The sequence below is a fragment of the Balaenoptera acutorostrata genome, chromosome 11 (assembly GCF_949987535.1).
Source record: "Balaenoptera acutorostrata chromosome 11, mBalAcu1.1, whole genome shotgun sequence".
NCBI lineage: Eukaryota > Metazoa > Chordata > Mammalia > Artiodactyla > Balaenopteridae > Balaenoptera > Balaenoptera acutorostrata.
In genome coordinates, this window is record NC_080074.1 from 6,313,343 (window position 1) to 6,329,815 (window position 16,473).

At 51.6% G+C, this 16,473-nt stretch overlaps 1 protein-coding gene across 2 annotated transcripts in view; it reads left to right on the top strand.

Moving 5' to 3' along the window:
- SCUBE1 (signal peptide, CUB domain and EGF like domain containing 1) overlaps positions 1-3,985 on the top strand; it is a 133,761-nt gene extending 129,776 nt beyond the window's left edge. For both annotated transcript variants that reach the window (XM_057556138.1, XM_057556139.1), the window contains 3 exons: positions 401-553; positions 939-1,018; positions 3,188-3,985. In XM_057556138.1, coding sequence (XP_057412121.1) covers positions 401-553; positions 939-1,018; positions 3,188-3,340 — 386 coding nt within the window. In that variant the 3' untranslated portion in view covers positions 3,341-3,985. The remainder of the gene's footprint in view (positions 1-400; positions 554-938; positions 1,019-3,187) is intronic.
- Positions 3,986-16,473: the final 12,488 nt, after the last annotated feature.

Sequence of the window (16,473 nt, forward strand, 5' to 3'; positions counted from 1 at the left end):
GTGCAGGCGTGAGCCCTGTCCTTGAGGAGCAGTTGGCAGGGAGACAGTGACAACCCTATAGAGAGGGGCTGTAGTACAGTGTTCACAGAGCAGAGAGGAAACAGGGTAGGGTGGGGGAGGAGCAGTCAGGGAGGCTACCTGGAGGAGGAGGCACAGAAACTTGTCTCAGAGGGACAAGTAGGAACTGGGGCTGAGGGTCGGGAAGGGCATTTGGGGCCGAGGGAACAAGTGTGGGGACTGGAGAGCTGGAGCGTTTGGGGGACTGGGGGCTGTGGGTGCTGGATGGCTGACTGAGTGGGGAGGCCAGAGGCCTGTGGCAGGAGGTCAGGGACCGGGTGAGGAGCTGTGGATCTGGGGCAGCTCAACCATGACGTGCCTCCGCCCCCTGCCCCATCCCCAGCCTCACCCACCTCTATCACCACCTATGAGACCTGCCAGACCTACGAGAGGCCCATCGCCTTCACCTCCCGCTCCAGGAAGCTCTGGATCCAGTTCAAATCCAATGAAGGCAACAGCGGCAAAGGGTTCCAAGTACCTTATGTCACCTACGACGGTGAGTGTGGCCCCACTGTGCACCCAGGCTGGCCCTGGGGACACAGAAACAAATCACATGTCCCCGGCCTCAGGGAACTCCAGCCTTGAGGGACTGTGGGGTCCAAACAGGCCCATAAGGGCGACAGCGTGGTGCAGATGAGGGAGCTATTAGTGGTGTCTGCGGGCCTCAGAGGGAGGTGCTACCCAAGCAGGGTTTCGAGGGTTGTATAGGGGTTTTCTAGCTAGTCAAACCTGGAGGAGAGCAGTGTGGTGGAGGAGACAAAGGCACGCAGTCTGAAGCCCTGGGGGAGGGCTGAGGCTGATGGGGAGCAGGAGGCAGGAGGTACCTTCGCCTTCAGCCTCTACCCTCACCTTCCTTCCTTCCCCACCGGCGGGTTTCGCAGAGGACTACCAGCAGTTAATAGAAGATATCGTCCGCGATGGACGGCTCTACGCCTCAGAGAATCACCAGGAAATTTTGAAAGTGAGTGAGCTTCCCTATGGGAAGGGATCATATAATCCTGGGATAGTGGCCTGTGATGATCCAGGGCCATCCCTGCCCCCAGCCCCGAGCCCAGCCCTGCACAGAACTGAGGGGAGGAGAGTGATAACAGGAGAAGAGAAGGTGATGGGAGCAGGCGGCCAGGGGCAGGGCTGGGCCAGTGCATCTGTCCTTCTAGCCCAGGACCTGCTGACGTGCCCATGGGCAGGTTCCTTATGAGCTCTCGGCCTCACTTTACTCATCTGTGAAATGGGGAGAGCTCGACAGCATGGTCTCTTAAACTCAGGAGAATCCTCCGCTGCCTTTGGGACTGACTCCCTCCTCATCCCGCCCACGTCCTGAGGAGTAGAGCCACCTAGTCATCCGGGGGCTGTGGCCGTCACACGGCGGGCACAGGCCGGGTCAGGGCCCAGGTTGTCACCGTGAGGAGCCAGACTCAGGGATCTGCTTGGGCTCTGGGGGTCGGGCCCCAGCCCAGCCCTGGGCAGACAGCACCCCCAGCCTGGGAGCCGAGGGTGGCGTGGAGGGCAAGAGCGGGGCTGGCCAGTCCCTCGCTAACTTCTGCTCCGGCTGCCACCTCCCAGCTGGGCAGCCCCAGGCAAGCTGTCTGAGCCCCGCCTCGTGTCTGAGAAACTGGGACGGCTCACAGAGTCTCCGAGCCCAGGCCTGGAGCACCCCTGCACACAGTAGGCAGTTTGTAAGCCAAGAGGTTTGCCCCCTGCTGCCCTACCCGGATGAGACCTGGGGGTCTCGGGGCATGAAGCCCCTCGTCGCCCTCCTCAGGCGCCTGTCTGTTTAGTGGGAACCAGAGGGTTGTCCTGGCCTCTCCGACTCTGTCCTGTTGACAGTGCCCGACTCTCTCGTCCTCGCCCCGGCCCTCTGCCCCACCCTGCGGCTGGGAGCATCTTTTCAGAACTAGAAGTGTTCCCGTCTCTTAGGACCAAGCCTTGGCCAGCGAGGCCCAGCCTGGCACAGCTACCACCTGCCTCCGCAGCGGCTCTCAGGCCTCCACTCCCCACCTCACTGGCCACGGCCTCCCAGGAACGCTCTCCCCATTCTCTGCTCAGTGAACGTCCTCCCGTCCTGCTGCTCTCAGCTCAGGCGTCCCATCCTCTGGGCCTCCCTAGCCAGGTTGCGCTCTGAGGGCCCCAGTGGCCCCCTTCTTGGCCGTCAGGCCTGCAGTTTAGGTTGTCCTGTGATTGTCCTGTGATTTGTCCTGTGATTATTTGGCCCCCGCCCCCCCCCCGCTGGGGAAGGAACCACAGGGCTTCCCCCTCAGCACTCTGTCCCCGGCACCTGGCACTGCGCCCAGCACATGGGAGGAATTCCACCAGTGTGTCCAAGGGCGTGGGTGCATGTGTGCACGTGGGAGAGGGAGTGTGTGTGCACGCGCGTGCGCGTGTGTGTGCCCGCTCGCACATGCCGGGACGAGTCACACCCCAAGACGGCCGCTTGAGACGATGAGCTCGTGGGGCAGGAAGCATGCGGTGCGGTGGCTGCCGGTCACTGGAGGTTCTCCCCCAGGGTGGCATCGCCCCACTTTACAGATGATGACCCTGGGCTCTGAGAGGGGGCCCAGCTGGTGAGTGACGGCGCCTGAGTGTGGGCCGCCTGGACCCTCGCGGCACACCTGTGCCGAGCACCCCTGGGCCAGGCTCTTGGCTCTCAGGACTGCACTTCCTCTTCCGCGCAGCCCTGAGAGGAGGGATCGTCACCCCGCCATTCAGATGAATGATTCAAGTTCAGAGCAGCAGGGCCATTTTCCCAGGGCTGGGGCACTAGGGGGGAGATGGTGCAGCTGCGGTTTCCAGTCCGGCCTACTGGCCTCCAAAGCCTTGCTCTCTACTCCGTGTGCTCTGGTTTTCCACCTGGGGGGTTTGGCTGTTGTGTTTTTGCAGCGCACCCTTCTAAGATAAAATGTGACTGGAACTCCAAGAGTTAAAACGAATAGACTATGAAAAAACCAATTAGGCTATTAAAACCGAAAACCTATTCATGGCAAGGAGTCTGTAGGGTCCTGAAACACACCAGCCAGCCCAGCCCCTTCCCCCTTCCCGCATCCCTGCAGACACCCTCAGGCCCCTCCAGGGCGCCGGGCATCCCTCCAGCCTGGCCCCAGGCCCCTCAGCCTGGCCGCACCGTGTCTTGCAGGACAAGAAGCTGATCAAGGCCCTCTTCGACGTGCTGGCGTATCCCCAGAACTACTTCAAGTACACAGCCCAGGAGTCCAAGGAGATGTTCCCGCGGTCCTTCATCAAACTGCTGCGCTCCAAGGTGTCCCGGTTCCTGCGACCCTACAAATAACACTGGTGCAGCTGCCCTGCTTGGGGTGCCGGCTCCCCGGGGGGGAGAGAGCTCCTCCCCTCCACAGTCGAAGCTGAAGGCGGCTCCGTGGGCCCCCACGCTGCCTTGGGAATCGCCGTGGCGTCTGCCCTTCAGGAATCGCCGACCAGCCCGTGGCGGGCAAGACCACATCCAGGCAGAGACCCCAGCCCGGCTGCACGCCTCTGATGCCGCCCCCGTGGGAAAACATGGCTTCAGGCAGCCTTTCTTGCTCCTTCCAGGGCACCAGTAGCGCCCTCTCCTGAGCTGGCACCAGCGGACGCCACCCGGACCAGGACGCTCGGCCACCACCCAGGCGGGTCCCGGGCAGAGCTGACCTTTGGAGGTTGCACGTGCCCTCTGCCTGGTGCTTCAGGGGAGAGAGGGGCATGGCTGCCATATCTCAAGGGGGCTCTCAGAGGCAGAATCCAAGACAGGAGGCCAGGCCGTGGAAGCAGGGGTGGTGAAGGCTCGTCTGGGGGCTGCGATAAGCCAGTGTCGATGCCGGCAGGGCGTCCACACCCGCCAGCTCCTCTGGCCGTGGGCCCAGGACACGGGCGAGTGCGGTTGGGCTCTCAGGATTCTGTGATGGGACAGAAAAGAGGTGCTGGGAGAGGAAACTGTAGATTTCTGCTTTCCCGTGATAGAGCATCTAATTAAGTACTATGTGTATATGAATATAAAGATAAAGATATATATACTTCTATTTGTGGGTACTTTAGGAGAATTCTCTTTAGTAACTGTAAATATTAATCGCCACCCCGTCATCTCCCAGCTGTTGCTGGCTTCCCTGACTGATTAAACTGCTCCTCCAGGCACTTGCCACGTCTGTTTACAAAGGCCAGGAGCCTCCAAGGCCGGGGGTGAGGCAGGTCGGCCCTGGACACGCGGTGGAGTACAAACGCTTGGGGAGCTGGGCACCATGCTCTGCCAGCGTGTTGCCCTCCGATGGAACGCAGTGGAAAGCAGTGTCCCTTCGGACCCCTTCCTGGGGTCACAGGGCCCAGTGGTAAACTTTAGAAGGGGCCTGTGTCCGACCCGAGGCCATGACCGTGGAGTTCAAGCTGAGGGCGCTTGCCACCGGAAGGCAAGGCTTTGCCCCTGTGAGCACAGGCTGTGCTGAGCACCGGGGCCCAGGGAGGAAAACGGGCACCGGGACGGGGGGCTGCGCCCAGGCAGAGGCAGGCCAGCTGTCGGAGGCCGGGCTTCCAGTGCAGTCTTCTTTCTGCTGCAGCCTGTGGCCTCCCTCTCAGAGTGTCTCTGTAAAGAAGGAAAGTCTGGAGCGTGACCGGGCTGCACTGTGTCCCGCTCAGCCAGGAGCCAGGGCCTGGGATGGAGCTAGCGAGGACCTCCGACAGGCCGCGGCCTCGCCCACTGCCACGCTGCTGCTGCCACCAGCCGCGGGACACGCAGACGCTCTGTAGCTTTAGGGTTAACAGATATTCAGAATCCCAAGGAACACGGGCGAATCCTCAAGCGAACTCCCGTCACCCATTCTGGTCGCCTCTAGGCGGTTTCCTCCTCGCCCCAGACCCACGCGTGCCGCTAGGGACGAGCGCGCCCTTTTGAGAACGGCTGTGGCGCTGAGGGCGTGAGGCCTGGAGGTCCCGGGCTGGGTGGCGAGCAGGTCACGGCGGATTTTACAGTCCAGAGCGGGGCTCGGCGCTCAGGAGTTACTCACCGCCGTTAGCTGTGTCTTCAGCGGCGGGTCCCCAGCTTGACTGATGCTCTTCCAAAATCCAACTCAAGCGGGGAGGGTGCTGCACTTGGTCGGTAGCTCAGTGTCAGCTGGGAAGCCCCGTCCAGGCCACGCTGCCCCGCCCCACCCCGGTCACAGTTGTTGAAGGCCAGTCACAGTTTCCAGAAAGAGGCCTGTCCTCCGCGTCAAGCCCTTGGTCCTCCCCAGAAATTAGGTGTGTCCTCCAGAATCAGCCCCCAGCAATAGCTACCCAGGGGAGGCCACTGGGAAGGGTTTTTGGTTTTGGGGATTTTTTTTTAACGCTCTCAGAAAGGATTTTTTTGATCCAGAGAAGACCAGAAAGAGCTCTCATCTCTCCTGAACTCTTTCTGCTGCTCCTTTGGGTGGTTTCCGGCAGTTGCCACCCACATACCCAGTAACCTACCCACCCTTTCGGTGGGTCCACCCCAATCCACGGCTCTCGCCACCACTGTGGTCAGACCCTGCCCCGTGTCTCCCGGGCAGAGCAGGACGGGGCAGTGCAGATGTGGGCCCCGCACCGTCTCGAGTGCCAGGGAGCCCGCGATCCAAACTCACCAGCCGCCCGCTGTCACCATCCAGCCCTCCCTCCCCAGTAAAACCACCTCCCGCGCCATCAGGGGACTCAAAGTCCAGGGGTGGGGTCTTTCCTGAACCTTGTCGGCCCTCAGCCCCACGCTGGGGACCCTGGGGGTCCCACTTATTAAACGCAGAGCTGTCGCCACTCCTTGGGGCCTGGTGGTCCCAGGAGATCTACCCGGGCAACAAAGCTTGTTTCTTCATGTTTCCATGTGGACGCAGGTGGTAGATTGGCTGACACAGGTGGCTCTTCCACCTGGCTCTAGGTGGAGGTGGAGAGAAAAGGGAAGGCGGACAAGGACTGGCCCAGGTAGGGCCGTTCCTGCGGTGAGTCCTGAAGAAGGACAGAAGCCGAGACGGGTGCAGAAGGCCTGAGCTGCCCAGGGGCTGAGCCAGAAGGAGCACATCCCACTCCTGGACGGGACGTTGGCCTTGAGCAGCCACAGACCCATCCCAGCCAGGGCCTGCCTGGCACGGACCCTAAGGGGCTAGCCAGTTGATAAACTCCAAGGAAAGGAGCTAAGCAACACATTTCTGGAAGCAAAAGCCTGCCCGCTGGCCAGGGCTGAAAGCAGGTGCCAAGGCCTGGCGATTCTGATGAGCTTGGTTCTGGCCCAGCAGAGCATCAGGCTGGGGCGACCGGAGCAGCTCTGCAGAGGTGGCAGTGGAGACTGAGGGACCTCTGCCCCGTGGGCCGGGCACCTCCTGGCACACTCTGCTTTCATGGAAATGCGCCCAGGAAAGGGAAGGAATCCGCTCAGGTCTAGTGGCCAAGCCCTCAGCAAGGGAGTGTTGAGGTCGCCTCATCTGCTTCCCCGAACTAGGCTCCTTTTCCCCGATTGTGCCTTGCAGCTGCTGCGTGGTGCTGGCCCCCCTCCTCCCCCGGGGCTCTCCGCTTAGGTCAGACAGCAGGTCGCACCTGCCAGGGGTGGTGGCCTCCTTCCTCAGTCTCTCCCAGCTCTTCGACTCTGCGGTGACAGGCTCGAGGAGGCCGTGGGGCCCGAGGTGGTGGCCTCGGGCAGCTTTCCCTCCTGCCACCCATGGGTTTGGGACACGCAGATAGAGTAGAACTGAGACCCCAGGCCAAGAAGCTTCCAGAGAGCGATGGCCCACAGAGACCCTCTCCCCCGCACCTCTTACAAACCCACCTCTCCTACCTGAACCCTCGTTCTCCCAGAGACACAGCCAAGGTCACCCCTCTTCCACGATAAGAGGCCCCCGCCTGCTGGAGCTGGAGCAGGGGCCTAAGTGACATTTCAGGGGCTGAATAAGACTTGCAGCACCTCCGCCGCCCCAGCTGAAAACTAAGACACTGAACTAAGTTGGGTCATTTAGCAAACGTTTGCTGAGCACCTACTGTGTGCTAGGCTCCTAGAAAGGCAGAGAGACCACAGCCCAGGGGCTGACAGGATGCCCTGGAAAGCCCTCTGGTCACAGAGATAAAGGTGATGGAGGCCTGGGTGGCAGAGCCCAGCGCTCCCATCAGGAGAAGGCCATCCCTCCCTCCCACGCCTCCCAGGACCCCGGGTGGGGTGCAGGGCACTTGCAGGAGGGGCAGAGCAGAGCCTGGTCACCAAGCTACACTTCAAGAAAGACACCTCGAAGGAGAAGCTGCAGCCAGCTGGGCAGAGAGAGAAAAGCACACGAGCCAAGACTGCGGACCCCAGGAGCCCAGCCAACACGCCCAGGACACCGGTCTCCACCCTGACGCCTCGCCCGCTGCCAGCACCTGGCACGGTCAGTGCTCCAGAAGGGGGCCTCCTTTCTCGTCACCCAGGGACCGTGGCTGCGTTTGGCTCCTCTACTCCATGCTTGGGGGTTTCGTCAGTCTGGCAAACTGCGTCTTATACCAAGGACCCCTTTCCTCGCCAGAGATGCACGTGGTGGCAGCTCAGCCCTTCTGACAAGGGCAACAGCGCCGAGCCGACGTCATTCAGGCCAAAGGCAGAGGGACTCGATGTCTGGGACACTGCCCGTCGCACAGGTGGAGACAGAGCAAGTAGCTCCTGCTCTCCCAGGGCTGCCCCTGCCCCTCAGCGCCCGCACATCACCTGCAGGAGTGAGTCCTGAGCCCTCGCTGTGCGCCAGCCACAGGGCCGGCCCGCCCTGCTCCATGGAGACGGCACCCAGGGGCCCAGGCGACACGGGCGTGGCCGCACACCCCCTCCTAGCAGCCTGCACGGATGGCCCCCGAGAGCAGGACCCTGTGCTTCCCTGAGGCCTCCCAGCCCCTGGATGGAGCCTCTGAAACTGTCTGTCCCCCCAAGTCTCAACAGGAAGCAATGAAGGGCCAGAGGTGCCTCCCCCACCCCCCGCCCCCTGCCAAACCCCCCGGGGCTCAGCCCCATGACATGTGCACATGCTCAGTGCTCTGCAGGCTGGGAGGCCCAGCGACAGGCCCAAGGCGAATTGTTAGGAGCTCATGGAATTGAGAATCAAACCCAAGCCCGTCTAATCCCAAAGTAGGAAATGTCCCTCTGTGAAATGCTGATCACTGAATTTTACAGATTGGGAAACTCAGCAAGTCAGCCTGGCAGTGGAGGGCCCGGGGTGGGGGGACATGAAGGAGAGGGCAAGAGGGAGGAGGGGGTGTGGACCTAGTGACCTCCCCCCTCTGGAACAAGTGCTAAAAGCTCATTCAGAGAAAGATGGCCTTCTGTCTTCTCCCCGGGTGGACAGGTCACTTCCATTCAAACTGAGCCTGCCGGGTAAGCTGGGCCGCTGCTCGGCGCTCACCCTGGGAGGTTCTGGGTGCCTTGAGCCGAGGCCGGCGCACAGCCCTGCAAGATGCCAAGTGTCCCTCCCCTACCTGCCCTTCTGCCAGCTCCGGGTGTTCCTCAGCGGACAGGCGTGGGGAAAAGTAGGGGAAAAAAGGGAAAGCTGTCTGATGCCAAGTATTTTGTATTTCAGTCCAGAGGCCACGTAGATCTGCAGGGAAACTTCTTATTCCACTGAGCTCAAAACCTTAAACAGTCTGAGTGAGCAGACCCAGCCCATGTGACTCCTGAAACAGGCTGTCTGAACACCACTGGGGGCGGTGCAGGGTTGGGTGGGGGACCGCAGAGCTGACCCTCGTTCTCGCAGCCTTCAGTTTGGGCTTCTGCAAAGGCGCTGGTGGTACTGTCCAGGCGCTTTGGCAATCTCTCTGCCTGCAAGGCTGACAAATATCAATGTAACCACATTTTTATTTTAGTTGCCTCAAATATTCAAAGTTTTGTTTTCTCCATCATGTTCATACATATGCATGTAATTAAACATTTGTGAAAAATCACTTTAATAATAAACAGGAAATGAACTTAAATACTGCCCCTTCCTCTCATTCATCAGTGGTTAGGACAGAGGCGGCGGGGGGGCGCGGAGGCCGGTGGAAAAGGTAACTGGAATCAGACAGTTTTTTCAGAAATTCCCTGGCTGTATTGAAGACTGAAAGTAAAGGAGCTACAGAAAGCTTCCGGCACACAAAGCAGCAGTTTGAGACGTGCTTGTGGAGGACACCCAAAGTTAGGAAACATGTTCCTAAATGAGCCCCCAGAAAGTAAAACTTCCATGTTTCAAATCCCATTTCTCCTCATGACCGGCATCATGAAAGGAGAGATGTTCCTTTACACAGGGGTCACGGTCAGTGAGCACCAGGGCATCTGGGACCCCTTGAAATTAGACGCACAATCAGTGTTCTTTGTGTGTGTACGCATGCGTGCCTGTGAGCACACACGCATGCGTTTCTCTGGGAATGTGGCCCATGGCTTTCATCAGATTCTCAAAGAAATCTAGAACCACAAAAAGGCTAATAACCACCGTTCTCCTCAGTAATGTGGAGACCCTCTGGTATCATGCACTCGACAGGAGAAAAAACAATTTTATAAATGACATTAATATCCCAAATTACACAATAAACACCAGATTTTTTTCTTGGTTTAATGAAGTGGTTTAAAAGTCTAAGGAAACTTCTGAGAATGTACCCAAAAGAATTGAAAGCAGTCTCGAAGAGACATTTGTACACCCATGTTCATAGGGGCATTATTCACGATAGTCAAAAAGTAGAAACGACCCAAGTGTCCATCAATGGATGAAGAGATAAATAAAACAGGGTCTATCCATACGATGGAATATGATTCACCCTTAAAAAGGAGTGAAGTTCTGACACGTGCTACAACATGGATGAACTTTAAAGACACTATGCTGAGGGAAGTACGCCAGTCACAAAAGGACAAACACCATATGATTCCCCTTATATGAGTCTCTGGAGGAGTCAAATCCACAGAGACAGAAAGTAGAATGGGGGTCGCCAGGGGCTGCGGAGGAAGGAGAAACAGGGAGTTGACGTCTAATGGGTACAGCGTTTCAGTCTGGGAAGATGAAAAAGATCTGGAGATGGCTGGAGGTGATGGTTACACAAGAATGTGAATGTCGTTAATGCCACTTAACTATATTTTTTTAATTAACTTTTATTGGAGTATAGTTGCTTTACAGTGCTGTGTCAGTTTCTGCTGTACAGCAAAGCGAATCAGCCACACGCATACACATATCCGCTCTTTTTTGGATTTCCTTCCCATTTAGGTCACCACAGAGCACTGAGTAGAGTTCCCTGCGCTATACAGTAGGTTCTCATTAGTTATCTATTTTATATATAGTAGTGTATATATGTCAACCCCAATCTCCCAGTTCATCCCACCCACCTCTTCCCCTCTTGGTGTCCATATGTTTGTTCTCTACGTCTGTGTCTCTATTTCTGCTTTGCAAATAAGTCATCTGTTATCATTTTTCTAGATTCCACACATAAGCGATATTATACGATATTTGTTTTTCTCTTTCTGACTTACTCCACTCTGTATGACAGTCTCTAGGTCCATCCATATCTCTGCAAATTGCACAATTTCGTTCCTTTTTATGGCTGAGTAATATTCCATTGCATATATGTACCACATCTTCTTTATCCATTCTTCTGTTGATGGACATTTAGGTTGCTTCCATGTCCTGGCTATTGTAAATAGTGCTGCAATGAATATTGGGGTGCATGTATCTTTTGGATTAACTATTTTTTAAAGGGTTTAAATAGTAAATGTTATATTATGTACCTTTCACCACAGTTTTTTTTTTTTAATTTTAAGGGGAAAACAGTGATGACATCCTCTGAGCACACAACACTCTTGATATTTCTACCAAAACTCCCATGAAGACACGATCAAAAGATACGGGCTCTTTCGACTGGAAAATGAGCTGAGAGGCAGGGCAGCTCACAAATGCAAGAGAAATGTGGTGGTGAGCTTGGACTTACTTATTCTCCAGATTCCAAAATCCAAGGTGAATTCCAGATTCTACGAGAGCAGCAGGCCCACAGTCCAGCTTGTTCTGGCCTTGCTCTGTGGGCTGTGGAGACTGGGGAGGAGATCCCAGCTCTGCCTCAGTCTGAAACTGGCCTGGTCCACATTATACTGCTCCCAGACTCTCTCCAAACTCTAAGAGAGCATCTTGGCATATAAAGTGTAGATGCCATCTGTTGCTTTTCCTTTCCATTTTAGGATTAAGAGGTTAAATACATAATATATTTGCACAAATGAAATTCACATTTTAAAGCACTTGTTCTTTTTTTTTTTTTTTTTTTTTTTTTTTTCCACACACACACACTGTATTTTATTTTTACAAGAGATAGATAGACTGACACCAAGCATTGTACATGGATGACCACACCAAAAGCAACAATGATTGCAATTACCAAACATGAAACACACTTATACTATGTCATAACATTGACATTCAGTCCAGTAATCCTCCACTGTAACAGCTCCTTTACTTTGCAGTGAAAATTGATTTGTATATTCTTTTCCTCTGAGTCCTTGTGGGATTTTTTTTTTTTTAATTCAGACAGAAAGTCACAAAAATTATACTCATCCTCATCAGTTCACTCAGTCCCATGTAATTAATTTCTTTTTTTTCATCTTGATCTTTTGTTAGCACTTTTATGAGTTCATCAGTTTTTCATTAGAGTTCTGAAAATGCTTATTCATTCAGTTCAGCAGTACAGTCAGTTACCAGAAACCTGTACTTGTCAGAGTCTTTTCCATGAATTTCTTGAAGATGAAACTCTTTTATAGAAACATATTTGCAAAATCATCAGAGTACACCCAGAACTGTCTGTAAATAACAAAAGACTTAAAAATGACCATGGTTAAAGATTTGATGAAAGTTCATAATAATGCAGTTGACAAGAAAATTAGTTATTTCTGAGATATACATTTTAAAGTAATAACTAGGATTATTACTTATAACATTATACCAGAACATATAAGATTTAAAGCACTTGTTCTTAACAAGCAAGCTTCTGGGAGGGTCAGTATAAATAATATTTTGCCAATAGATTGAAAATTTAGATACCAAAGGAAATTCCCTGGTGGTCCAGGGGTTAGGACACTGCGCTTTCACTGCTGAGGATGCAGGTTCGATCCCTGGTTGGGGAACTAAGATGCCGCATGCCACACAGTGAGGCCAAAAAAATTTTTTGATTAAAAAATTTAAAAAAAAAAAGAAAATTCAGATACCATGGATAAATTCCTAGGAAAACCCTAACTTAACCAAATGACACAGAAGAAATAGAAAATTAGAATCATCTTACCACTAATGATTGAATCTGTAATTTAAAACTTTCCCATAAGTGTGTATGGAAGAGCAAATGGCTAAAATGGCCAAGATCCTTCTGCAGAAGAAGGATAATTTGAAAGAACTAACCCAAGCCAAAATCAAGTGCTACTGAAATCTAGAGAAATGAAAATTGGATGAATTTAGTATATAGATGAGCACACGGACCTACTGACGATCACTGAGCCTGGAAAGAAACCTGCACACATTTGGGATGACAGAGGTACATGACATGTCACTGGGGAAGAGCTGACTTTTCAATAAACAATGATGGGAAAATTGTTTATCCATATGTTAAAAAAAAAAGAAATTGCGTCCCTATCCCATACCTTATCCCCCAAAATTCAATTTCAGATGCATTAAGACTTAAATATGAAAGGAAAACTTGGAAACTTGTAGAAGATCTAGAAAATATATATTTCTGAACTTAAGAGGGAAAGATTTCTTAAACAAGACATTAAAAGTACCAACAATTAAACAAAAGATAGGGACTTCCCTGGTGGCGCGGTGGTTAAGAATCCGCCTGCCAATGCAGGGGACACAGGTTCTATCCCTGGTCCGGGAAGATCCCACATGCCGCGGAGCAACTAAGCCCGTGCACCACAACTACTGAGCCTGCGTGCCACAACTACTGAAGCCTGTGCGCCTAGAGCCCGTGCTCTGCAGCAAGAGAAGCCACCGCAATGAGAAGCCCGCGCAACGCAACAAAGAGTAGTCCCTGCTCGCCGCAACTAGAGAAAGCCCGCGTGCAGCAACAAAGACCCAACACAGCCAAAAAAAATTAATAAAATAAATAAATTTATAAAAAATAATAATAATAAAGAAAATAAACAAGTTTTACTACATTAAAATTTGAAAGTTCTGGGACTTCCCTGGTGGTCCAGTAGGTAAGACTCAGTGCTCCCAATGCAGGGGGCCTGGGTTCAATCCCTGGTCAGGGAACTAGATCCCACATTCATGCCACAACTAAGAAACCCGTATGCTGCAACTAAAAAGATCCTGCATGCCGCAATGAAGATCCCGCATCCCGCAACTAAGACTGGGAGCAGCCTAAATAAATAAATAGTAAAAAAAATTTTTTGAAAGTTCTCTCCTTTTTTAAAAATACTGATTTATTTATTTATTTTTGGCTGTGTTGGGCCTTAGTTGCAGCACGCAGGATCTTTCATTGCAGTGCGCAGGCTTCTCTCTAGTTGCAGCATGCAGGCTCAGTAGTTGCAGCACACAGGCTTAGTTGCCCTGAGGTGTGGGAGATCTTAGTTCCCCAACCAGGGATCAAACCAGCGACCCCTACATTGTAAGGCAGATTCTTAACCACTGGACTGCCAGGGAAGTCCTGAAAGTTCTCTTCTTGAAAAGATACCATACAGGCGAGGCCAGACAGGAGAAGGCATTTGCAACATGTTTAGCTTACAAAGGATTAGTATCCAGATTATGTAAAGAAACCCTACAAACAATAAGAAGAAAAGGCCAGCACCTCAATTTTAAAAAAGAGAGCAAAAGAAGAAACAGGATGGCCAATTAACATTTGAAAAGATGCTCAACCTCATTAATAAAAATAGAAATACAAATGAAGACAACAAAGTCATACCACTGTGACACTAGGCTGGCAAAAATTAAGTCTGATGTAATAAGAGTCAGAGAGGATATGGATCAACTCTGCTAGGTATAAATGGAGGAGCTCTTACACATGTGTGCCAGGAAACATACAAGAATATTCATATCCTCATGTTTACAAGAGCAAAAAGCTGCAGGTAACCCAAACGTCAATCAGTGGAAGATTGCAGTAGTCACACAATTAAATATTATATAGCTGTGAAATTAATTATTACCTCATGCAACAGTAGAGATATATCTTTAAAACATAATGTGCAGGAACAAGACCAGGATGTCTGCTCCCAGCATTGCAGTGGAGGTTCTAGCCGGGACAATTAGGCAAGAAAAAGAAATCAAAGGCATCCAGGTTGGAAAGGAAGTAAAATTATCTCTATTTGCAGATGACCTGATGTTGTACATAGAAAATCCTAAGGAATCCACAAAGAAGCTATTAGAACTAATAAATAAAATCAGCAAGATTACAGAGTATAAGATCAATATGCAAAAATCGGTTATATTTCTACACATCAACAATGAATAATCTGAAAATGAAATTAAGAAAAATTCCATTTACAATAGTATTAAAAAGAATAAAATAATTAGCAATAAATTTAACAAAAGAAGTGCAAAACTGGGGAGTCCCCTGGTGGTCTAGTGGTTAGGATTCGGCACTTTCCCTGCTGTGGCCTGGGTTCAATCCCTGGTTGGGGAACTGAGATCCCGCAAGCCGCTCAGCACAGGCCAAAAAAAAAAAGTACAAAACTTGTACAAAAACAGGCTGGTGGTTCCTCAGATAGTTAAACTGAAAACATATATTCACACAAAAATTTATACATGAATGTTCATAGCAGCATTATTCATAATAGCCAAAAAATAGAAACAGCCCAAATGCCCATCAATTTATCAATGGACAAAGAAAATGTGGTATACCCCTACAATGGAATACTATTCAGCCATATAAATGAAGTACATGCTAAAATATGAATGAACCTTGAAAACATTATGCTGAGTGAAAGAAGCCAGTCACAAAAGCCACATGTTGTATGGTTCCATTTTTGTGAATGTCCAAAACAGGCAAATCCAGAGACAGAAAGTAGATTAGTGGTTTCCAAGGGCTGAGGGGGAGGGGGTTGGAAGATGGGGATGGGAGATGAGGAGTGACTGCTAATGAGTAAAGGGTTTCCTTTTGGTGTGATGGAAATGTTCTGGAATCAGTCATGGTGATGTTTGCACACCATGCAAGCTTGTGAATACACTAAAACCCACTGAATTGTATACTTTAAAAGTGTGGACTGTCAAGGTTGGTGTGATTCAATAAGAAATATGTATTTGGTCTTTGAGTTCCGTTTGGAGTCTCCAGAGTGCTGTATCTCTTGTATGCTGATGAGATGTCTGGGGGCTCAGGGTCCCTAGACGGCTTCAGGACAGGGGCTGGTCACCAGAAAGACCACAGTGTAATTACAGGGTTGGAACTTTCAGCTCCACCGCCTGACTTATGGCCAACGATTTATTCAATCACGCCTACGTAATGAAACCTCCATAAAAACCCCTAAACAATGGGGTTCAGAGAGCTTCCTAGTCGGTGAACATGAGGAGGTGCTGGGAGGGTGGTACACGCAGGAGGGCACGGAAGCTCCTCTCCTACACCTGGCCCTAGGCATCTTGTCCATCTGCCTGTTCCTGAGTTGTATCCTTTATAATAAACCAGTAACAGTAAGCAAAGCTCTTTCCTGAATTCTGTGAACCATCCTAGCAAATTATCGAACCCAAGAAGGGGGTCATGGGAACCCCCCTGTATTTATAGCAGGTTGGTCAGAAGCACAGGTGACAACCTGGGACACGTGACTTGCATCTGTAGCAGGGGAGTCTTGTGGGACTGAGCCCTTAACCTGTCCAACTCCAGGTAGATAGTGTCAGAACTGAATTGAACTATAAATTATAAAGAGTTGGAGAAATGTTTGGTGTGGGGGAAAAAGCACACACATTTGGTGTCAAAAATGTTGTGAGTGGGAATTCCCTGGCGGTCCGGTGGTTAGGACTCCACACTTTCACTGCCGAGGACACAGGTTTGATCCCTGGTCAGGGAACTAAGATCCCTCAAGCTGCACAGCATGTCCAAAAATAAATAAATAAATACAAATTTTAAATGTTGTGAGTGAAAACAGGTCTGAACAAAACAAAACACCATAACACAGAGTGGAAAAAAATATCCCATGGACTTCACTGGTGGCACAGTGGTTAAGAATCTGCCTGCCCATGCAGGGGACATGGGTTCGATCCCTGGTCCAGGAAGATGCCACATGCTGCAGAGCAACTAAGCCCATGCGCCACAACTACTGAGCCTGCGTGCCACAACTACTGAAGCCCGTGTGCCTAGAGCCCGTGCTCCGCAACAAGAGAAGCCACCGCAATGAGAAGCCCGCACACCGCAACAGAGTAACCCCCACTTGACACAACTAGAGAAAGCCCGCGTGCAGCAATGAAGACACAACACAGCCAAAAATAAATAAATAAATAACGCCATTAAATCTGGTCAAAAGTATGGACCATTTAAAAAAAAAAGAGAATATCCCATAAATCATAACTCCAT